The sequence below is a fragment of the Triticum dicoccoides genome, chromosome 6B (genome assembly GCF_002162155.2).
Source record: "Triticum dicoccoides isolate Atlit2015 ecotype Zavitan chromosome 6B, WEW_v2.0, whole genome shotgun sequence".
Taxonomy (NCBI): domain Eukaryota; kingdom Viridiplantae; phylum Streptophyta; class Magnoliopsida; order Poales; family Poaceae; genus Triticum; species Triticum dicoccoides.
Window position 1 is genome coordinate 718,601,586 of NC_041391.1, and position 9,933 is coordinate 718,611,518.

Consider the following 9,933-nt stretch of genomic DNA (forward strand, 5'->3'; position numbering starts at 1 on the left):
ACTTCCACGCCGAGATCGACCGGGTTCATGCCTCGCTGACGGAGGAGGAGCGAGACCACCCGGAGTACTTCACCGACGACCACGCGGACTGGGTGGCGTACTTCCAACACCGGCAGCAGGAGCGGCTCGCCTCCACCAACAACACGCCAGTGGTACGGGGCGTAACAACAGTGACGGTCACCGCCTGTGGTGGGGCGCCCCCGGCCGCACGCTCCACGCCGTTCTCGAGTTCCTCGAGCGCGGCAACGATCTGCCGCTCGAGTACCTGGCGGCCCCGGCCCCCCGCCGGAGTTGTGGCCCATGGCTACCGGGGCATATGCTGGGTGGGTCTTCCTCCTCCTCCTCCTCCTCTCAATCCTCCTCCCACTCCTCCGGATCGCCGGCGCTCTTCAGCGTCAAGGCCGAGCCCGTGGAAAAGCCACTCGACTGGCGCACCCACGGCGCCGCCCTCGTCATCAACGAGGGCGACCGCACCTCCTCATGTCCTGCCCCCCGCCTTGTTGGGCCGAGGACGGAGCCGGGGCTCGGCCCCGTGAAGACCAGGCACGACGACGAGGCCGCCATGAAGTGGGCGCGGGAGGACTGGGCGCGGCTGAAGATGGAGCGCCGGCGCCGCGCCCTAGAGGACATCGCCGCTCGACGCCGTGGCCGCGACGAGGGAGGCGCCGTCGTCCTCGACGACAGCGACGACGAGGCGCCGCCGCCGGCCAAACCAGTCCGCCCGGGCGACCCCGGATAGGGGTCCGGTAGGGACGGCCGCGGCGTGAAGGAGGAGAAGGAGGACGACGGTGGCGGCGACTTCGGCGTGTTCAGCCAATTCTTCAGCATGTAGGCGCGGCAACAGCAATATTTTCTTCTTTTTAGTTGACTTTAAGTTTCTATATGTAAAAAAAACCTGTGGAACGCCTAAATATCGCAGAATCTTTGTCGTGTTTGCCGAATTTTGGCCGAGTATGTTTTTGAAAATATTTTCAAAAAAACGGCGTCTGGGGGCGGCGGCTGGGAAGCTGATCACCCCCATGCTTTTTTCTAGCCCCTAGGGGGCGAACGGCTGGAGATGCTCTTAGGGTGACGGCCTTGGGAGGGTTGAACGTAGGAGGGCGACGGCCGAACCGCAACCTTGGGACGGTTGGAAGAGCTACGAAGATCTTGGTTGCTTTTGTCCTTTTTTTCTTTCTTCAAGTAAAAAATACGATCTGGTTGTAGAATAGGAGAGAGACATGGTGGTGAAAAACTGCTTTAGTGGCATTGGTGGGTAATTTCTTTTCAATAGATCCATATCTATTGGTTGTCATTTTTTAGACATTAAATTGACGGCCAGATGTTTCTGATTAACGTAGGATTTTCTAGAAAAATCCTCTATTTTTGACCCGTGTATTCTTTTAGTAGATAATAGATAACTCAATCCATATGGAGTAGAAAATAATAACAATAGAGCTAGTAATACTAATCATGCGATTGCATACTAGCGTAGAACCAACAGATCTTTGAACTTGACGTGTACAACAAGCACATAAAGCAAGAGAGAATGAATATATCATACCCTCTAGTCGGGGAGGAATGGACAAATGTGGCCTTTTTGGTCGCATTGTAGTTGTCGCCCATGCTGAGGTCAGCAATGTCATGGACGTAGTTGAAGTTGTTGAAGCTGATGGACGAGGCGAGTAGTCATGGCGATACGCTTCCCAAAAATTGAATTTCCTTCAAGGGTGCTGTTTAGGAAGCCTTTCTTCCGTACAACTCTTAGTTAATAAAAAGAATTATTCATTCCAGCTGACAAAAATAAAGAGTTGTTTCAAAGACTACCTCTCCCATACAACTCATAATTAATTGGAAATTATTTAACCATTCAAAGTGGAAAAAAGTCGCACATACGGCATTGGTCTTTGCCCGGCTAACCTCGTTCCCGAAGCACGCCGCACCATGAGGGGCGCTCGCGTATCACTCCTCTTCTCTTGCTCCAACAGACGCATCATCCATTTTGAACAAGCGCATCATAGATTTTAGGTTCCTTATGATGGAACCGGCCCACCCAGGCTGAAGTCCTAGACTTGCATGGGTGCTCGCATATTTCCTAGATGCGTTTCAGGCTGCTGCCGACTATTCTTTCGGTGCTATGACTTGTCCGTCGACTATAGGATGCTTTTGATGAATTTTTAATTTCAAGATTTGTTGCTCGGTCTCTCTATCACAGATGCTCATAGTGATAAGGTGCACGTGTATGTTCATAGGTTAGAGTGTGCTCTCATGTTGTGAGCGCCTTCGTCTGTACAATTTTTTCTTTTTCGAAAAAATTATCCACTTCCTATGTAAGACGGGACTCTCATTCACATGATGACACCATACATGGTTCTATGAGATTTGTCCACAAAATAAAATGATATATGGGCTGAAAGCTGATGTATATTTTCACATTATTTTGACCAAATTCTATCCAAAAAATATGTGTAGGCCTTATGAACACGAACTGAAAAAGTATGGTAATAGTTTCTCGTTAACTAAATTTTCTATTAACTGTCACAGGGTTGCAATCTTTGCTAAAAATAGAAAGGGTGTTTACCTTTGGAACTGGCAGACCAATGAGAAAATAGGAGAATGTAACTCTGGTGTTGATATATTGGGATCTGATTGTGATGGAGAGATGCTCGTGACCAAATTTATCTCTAGAAAGCAATGGGTCGTAATCGGGAACTCAGACGGGTTTATCCTTGTGTGCACGTGTCCTTCAATGGACCAAGTCACACATTTCAAAGCTCACCGTGATAGTCTCGGTTTATTGGCAGTTCACCCAACTCGCCCGTTCCTGTTGTCGTGTAACAACATGAAGATGAAGATTTGGGACTGGAACCGTGGCTGGTCTTGTATTGGAAAAATTCATAGCACTAGCCGGGTGACACAAGTCATGTTTAACCCCAGGAATACTAACGATTTCGCTACTCACCATCATGATGGGATTGTCAAGGTTTGTCTTCCTTATCAACCTTTTCATTCTTCATTTACTCGCTTGTATTATACTGTAATGAATAATCTAACTCATTAGTTGTCCTTGTCCCGGGTATCATAAATAATATAGATGTGGAGAATTGATCATCCCGACCCCGTCGGCACAACGCACCGCCTACATGACATGTATGAGACTGCTAGCAGCTCTTTCACTTACACGGGTGATCGGTATTTCATTGCTGCCATCCACAACAGCAAGAATGTTGCGCTGACCGTAAGGGCATTGATACCACTGACCGTATAGAACACGTGGACTAAAACACACACGCCACTAATCTGTGTACATCTTTCCCCCCCCTTTTTTGTTGGGTTGAACCAGATATGGGATTTGCAGAAAGAAGAACATGTCTACACACTCACCACTGACGAGGTGACTGTTGCCGCCGTTTGCCATCCAACACTTCCAGTATTAGTTACGGTTTCAAATGGCGGGACTATTCATGTGTGGGACTCCACTACCTACAGGTATGTAATACTACTCGTACATCTGGTTTTATTTATTTAGTTTTCAAAACAACACTGATCCACGAATTCAGTTCAGACTATTTTCCAGTACTACTAGACTTGATCTCCCTATATGTCCCTTGGTGTGGAAATATATCTTGCTATCCCATGTATCTAATTGTGATATAACATTCTGGGCATTAAGGTTAGGGTCGTTTCCTTAAGAAACATTCAGTACAGCCTGAAGCACGTACACACACTCGTATCTTTTTCCAACCGGGCCACCACCCCTTTCCATTAGCACACACTCACTCATATAGTGTGACTACAACATATATATGATATATTATGATGCTAGAAGATGCAACTAACCATGGACTTCTGACGTTTACAGGCTTAAGAAGGTCTATGAGAATTGTCCAAAGGACCCTATTCATATCGGTTTTACAGGCTCAGAAAGGTAACCGAATTTCTCATCAAGTTTTTACCTGCTTAATATCATGGCTTCTATGAAATAATAAATCTGTATGTACACATAAGGGGACACTAAGACTAAGTTGGACAAAACAAATTTTACATTAATTGGATATGTACTATCTTTTCCAAGGTTTTTGTCTGAATGTGTTGTGTTCCACAAACCAGGAATTTCGCAGTATCATTCCCATGAATCTATGAAAGTTCTTGTATCATGGAAACAGTCTCTACGCAGGTGTAACTTAGATATGTAGAATTACTGAATGGTCCTTAGTAAATCATAGAGTAGGATCGTGGCAATTATATATAGCTAGCCTTTTAGTTTTCGCTGCCTGTATTATGTCTGCAGTACTAAATTTTGCCTTTTCTCAAACATTTAATCCGGAATGTCTCAATCATGTAGGCTTGTGATTGGACATAGCAAGGGAATATCAGTATTGGATATTGATCTGGAATAGGAGGTGGATCTCAGTGATGCCTGCACAGAGTGTAGTGTTCCGGTTACATATCTCTTTGAATTAGCTCTCATCAATTCAAATTCAAAATTTCAGTTTATATGTAAGTTTATTTGCCGCAACAGGCTGACCTAATTCCCTATGTAACTGCTCTGCCTCTGGATTGAATTACAATTACACCATCATTTTGGTCGACGTATACTGTAACTCACTGACATTGTGATGATTGCATCCATAAATTGCTGCACATTCATTCCGTATGCATTTATATTTTGTCAGTTCTAGTACTCCCTCCATTCCAAAATATAGTGCGCCCGCGCTTTCCGAGGTCCAACTTTGACCGTAAATTTAACCAACTAGACCAACTGCGGCGGGAGAAAAAATTATATAATTGAAAACTTCTTTCGAATACGAATTCACTGATATAATTTTTGCTCCCGCCACAATCGGTCTTGATAGTTAAATTTACGGTCAAAGTTGAAGCACGTGGATAGAGGAAGCACTATATTGTGGAATGGAGGGAGTATCAAATAGCGGCGGCACTGCGCATCTGCTTTTTCTTTTGCCAGTGGCATCGCTACTAGCTGTGGAACAGCACTTTGCTCGTCAAGCGGCCTCCCTGCTGACATGAAAAGTTGAAGGATCATCCCTCTGCAGTTTGGCCGTCCACATCTCCATCCCCATGTACTAGTACTGAAGGGGCCGCATACAGGTAAGGTATACTCCACCCCTGTCGCCAGGCCTTTAGCCTGCACGTAACCTCTTCATCTAGTGGCGGAGACCCAAATATTTTCTTCCGGCAGACCCAGACACCAACTTGGCAATTGTCCGAGCGTCACTGGTGATGTCTTCCCGTCAGGGTATTCAACACCAAAAACTGTGCTCCGTGTAAGAGCATCTCTAGCCGACCCCATAAAGGCTATAGAGGAGTAAAATTTGCATCCGGCACCTAGCCAAAGTACTAAACTGAATAGTGGACGCCTAAAAAAGTAAAAATACTCAGCTGCGACCGCGCAGTGTATGACAGCTGTTGACATGGCCACCAGTCTGGACACCCATGCAAACAGAGAAAGGCAAACAGATTCCTCTTCACATTGTCCTTGGATTCATTTAGCACGATGTTTTTGACTTATTTCTGTTTTTCTCGTCTACATTTCCTACACATTCAAGAGTTTGTATTGCAAATGATTCACTGGGGCGGGGCCTTCCTATACGACGACTTAAAATAGTACAGCAGCACTGCGCTGGCTCCCTTTATTGAACCGTCCCCTACGTTAGCGGCTGTAGACAGATATCTGGGATGCTTTCTTTGGCCACCCGGCCGGTGCCACAGCCCTACTCTGGCCTTCACAAGATATACCTGTGTGGTTCACATTATTTGTTAACGACGCACGTGAGCAGCAGCAGAGGAACAATTGCAGATGCACATTTGTGATTTGCTTCCCGGAAGGAAGTGAATCAAATGCAACACTTGCCTACCAGTAATTCTGAGTTTCTGACACTCTGAAGCGATCAAGACCGCGCCTCTTTCGCAGCTAACTTATCAGGTGTCCGTTTGTTTCCCTACAAGCATCCCATAATCAGAGCATCTCTTGCGTATGTAGCTTGCCACCAAGACCCCCAAAAGCAGTTACATCACCAGCTCACCATATAACTGTACTAGCAAGTGCAATCATAATTCCGTGAGTATTGAAACGGTGAAAGTTGATCTGTTTGTTTTTTCAAAACCTTGACCGGATGTCAGTACAACAAAAACAGGTGGAAGCAGGTGCTCCCTTTGTGCGATGCGGAAAACGTCTTACCTCGCAGAGAGGGGACGCGTACATGTTATATGCAGGGGTGCGAAACCCTGGTAGCGCATACAGTTGGGATCGATCTCATCCGGGAGAGAAGATCTCGTACAGGTACAGGAGGTTACAACTTGGAGTCCAAGCTAGCTAGAGATAGAATTATGAGCTAGAGATAAACCTCCTATCCTAACTACCAAGATACATACAACTCCCGCTAAGATACGTCACATGTGACGCGCACAATGAAGGTACACATACGGCTTGTTTAACACCCTCCCTTAATCACAACTTCATCAAGTTGAGATTATGCTTGAAGTCGTCAAAGCTTCTTGTAGGCAAAGGCTTTGTGAATCCATCTGCAAGTTGATCTTTGGAGTGCACAAAGCGTATATCAAGTTGCTTCTGAGCAACTCTCTCTCTGACAAAATGAAAGTCTATCTCTATGTGTTTTGTTCTAGCATGGAACACTGGATTTGCAGAGAGATACGTAGCTCCAAGGTTATCACACCATAAACAAGGTGCCTATTTACTTCGTATGCCAAGTTCCTTCAACATTGATTGAACCCATATGATCTCTGCTGTGGCATTTGCCAATGCTTTGTATTCTGCCTCTGTGCTTGACCTGGATACGGTTGCCTGTTTACATGCACACCATGATATCAAATTAGGTCCAGAAAATACTGCAAAACCACCAATGGAACGTCTGTCATCAAGACAACCTGCCCAGTCAAAGTCAGAGAATGCACTGACTAAAGTGAATGGTGATTTGCTGAAGTTCAGTCCTAAGCTCAGAGTGTGCTTAACATATCGAACTATGCGCTTTGCAGCTGTCAGATGAACATTAGTAGGTGCATGGAGGAACTGGCAGACTTTATTAACAGCAGAAGAAATATCAGGCCTGGTAAGTGTGAGATACTGAAGGGCTCCTACCAGACTCCTGTATTTGGTGCTGTCTTCTTGACTTAAGGGCTCGCCTTCTGCAAGGGATAGCTTTTCTGAGCTGGACAATGGAGTAAGAGAGGGTTTACATCCTTGTAGCCCAGCTTTCTTGACCAAGTCAGTGGCATACTTTTCTTGAGAGAGAACAAGTCCATCCTTGTGCTTTTTCACCTCAATCCTAAGAAAATAATGCAAATCACCAAGATCCTTTAAAGCAAAGTCTGCACTCAAATCCTTAAGAAGTCCTGTGATTGCTTTATCAGATGAGCTAGTCACAATAATATCATCAACATATATAAGAACAAATATGCATGTGTTGGACTTGTTGTAGATAAACAATGATGTGTCAGACTTGGACGGAACAAAACCAAGTGCTTGCATTTTGTGACAGAGGCGAGCATACCATGCCCTTGGAGCTTGCTTTAGTCCATACAATGCTTTATCAAGCTTGCACACATAAGAAGGAGCATTCTTACTCTCAAACCCAGGAGGTTGTTTCATATATACTTCCTCTTCCAGAACACCATGGAGAAACGTGTTCTGAACATCCAGCTGTCTGAGACTCCATCCTCTAGAGACAGCAATAGATAAGACAAGGCGAATAGTGGCAGCCTTTACTACTGGACTGAAGGTATCCTCGTAGTCTATGCCATACCTCTGTTTGAAGCCTTTTGCAACCAATCTAGCCTTGTAACGATCAATGGTTCCATCAGCTTTCCTCTTTATCCTGAAAACCTACTTGCAATCGATCAAATTTTTACCTTGCTGTGGGGGAACCAGGTGCCATGTTTTGTTTTTCATCAATGCCATGTACTCTTCATGCATGGCTTTCTTCCACTTTTCATCACACAATGCTGCTTCAAGGGTGTTAGGCTCATCTGGTTCACCTGTGGAACAAACCATACCATACTTGGTTATATGCTTGTAATTAACAGGTTGAATTACCCCTTGTTGCAGCCGTGTACGTCGTGGTTGGGAAACATCAGGATCGGTGGCCACAGAAGATCCTGCAGGCTGCTCATGTGTGACTACATCTGATCCCGATGAAGATGCTGCTTGATTTTCTGCGCCTAACTGTTGAAGCGGAGTACGTGAGTTTGCCGCAGAGGATCCCGCCTGAGCATGTGCATGTGCATGCAGATCATCATGGCGTGATGATGGCGTATCCGCCTGAACCTCCACGCCGGTCGGGCCCTCCCTGCGTCGCGCGTCACCGCGCCGCGTGTACGTCACCGGATTGGTGGCGTACCTCGTACCGCAGGTTGACAGGGACCGGTGCGGGGCCGCCTCCGCCCGACCGCACGGGGTTCGATGCGAGAACGCGTCCGCCCGACCGCGTCCGTCACGTGGATTGAGGGACAGCGTGGCGCGCGCGCCCGCGCCTGGGCCTGCTCCCGCAGCTGTCACGCCTACTCCCGCGGCTGTCGCTGCCCCGTCAGCATGGAGAAATCCCGAGGCGCCTGTACCTGCCGCGTTCGCAGGAACCGATCCCGAGGCGGATCCGGTTCGCTGCAGATGGGCAGATCCCAAGGCGGATCTGTTTCCCTCGGGGAGGCACATGAAATACGGCTCAATAGGCGCCGTTTTTTCTGCATTTTCTGCATCTGCTCCTGTAGTTGCCGCGCTGCTTTGTTCTGTTGCATCAACACAAAACTCATGCACATCATTAGATGGGTTAGTCAATAGATCATCAATATTTTGTCCCCCTTGATCAAAACTAGTGAGATGAGAGGGCAAAAGAAGGATTTCTTTGCGAAGGAGTGCACCAGCATTGGGATGGAGGTCAGCAAACGGAAATTCTGTTTCATCAAAGACCACATCTCGTGAGATGTAGACACAGCCAGTGGAGACATCTAAACACTTGACCCCTTTATGCTGTGCACTATACCCTAGGAAGACGCACTGTTTTGAGCGAAACATGAGTTTGCGGTTGTTGTAGGGACGAAGGTTGGGCCAACATGCACACCCAAACACACGGAGAGACTTATTGTCTGGTTTATTACGAAGAAGTCGTTCTACTGGAGTTTCATTGTTAATGACACGACTAGGTAGCATGTTGATAATATGAACAGCTGTGAGAAAAGCTTCGTCCCAGAACTTGAGAGGCATGGATGCCCTGCTAAAAGAGCAAGACCAACCTCGACAATGTGCCTATGCTTGCGTTCGGCAGAACCGTTTTGTTGGTGAGCATGCGGGCAGGACACATGATGTGAGATGCCAAGATTTTGGAAGAAGGAATTTAATTTTTCATATTCCCCTCCCCAATCAGATTGGACAGCAACTATCTTGCTATCAAACTTTCGTTCAACTAGTGCTTGAAAGTTTTGGAAAACTTGAAACACATCGGATCTCTTTTTGAGGAGATATATCCACGAGAATTTGCTATAGTCACCAATAAAACTGACGTAATATGTGTGTCTACCAACGGAGGTAGGGGCTGGACCCCATACATCGGAAAAAATAAGTTGCAGAGGTTTAGTAGAAACACTAGTTGAGATGGGATACGGTAATTGATGACTTTTAGCTCGCTGGCATGAATCACAAATTGTTTCAACATGACGCTCACCAACAAATGGGAGCTTATTTTTCCTAAGCAACTTTTCTACTAAAGAAAAAGAGGCATGTCCTAGACGGTCGTGCCATCGTGTGGACGAAAGATTTATAGCACCACAAGCTTGTTTATTGAATCTTCGAAACTCTGAAATCAACGGATAGAGCCCTCGAACACATCTACCTCGATAGAGGATTTTCCTCGTGACCTGATCCTTAATCAAGAAGAAAAAAGGATGAAATTCGAGAAGAACATTATTATCAAGGGCAATTCTATG

The 9,933-nt window shown here is 46.2% G+C and overlaps 1 protein-coding gene across 1 annotated transcript in view; it reads left to right on the forward strand.

Moving 5' to 3' along the window:
* Positions 1–4,632, forward strand: part of LOC119326310 — a 29,284-nt gene extending 24,652 nt beyond the window's left edge. Inside the window, exons 9-13 of the mRNA XM_037599989.1 lie at positions 2,524–2,962; positions 3,074–3,217; positions 3,323–3,468; positions 3,842–3,907; positions 4,325–4,632. Of these exons, the coding sequence (XP_037455886.1) occupies positions 2,524–2,962; positions 3,074–3,217; positions 3,323–3,468; positions 3,842–3,907; positions 4,325–4,379 (850 nt within the window). The 3' untranslated portion in view covers positions 4,380–4,632. The remainder of the gene's footprint in view (positions 1–2,523; positions 2,963–3,073; positions 3,218–3,322; positions 3,469–3,841; positions 3,908–4,324) is intronic.
* Positions 4,633–9,933: the final 5,301 nt, after the last annotated feature.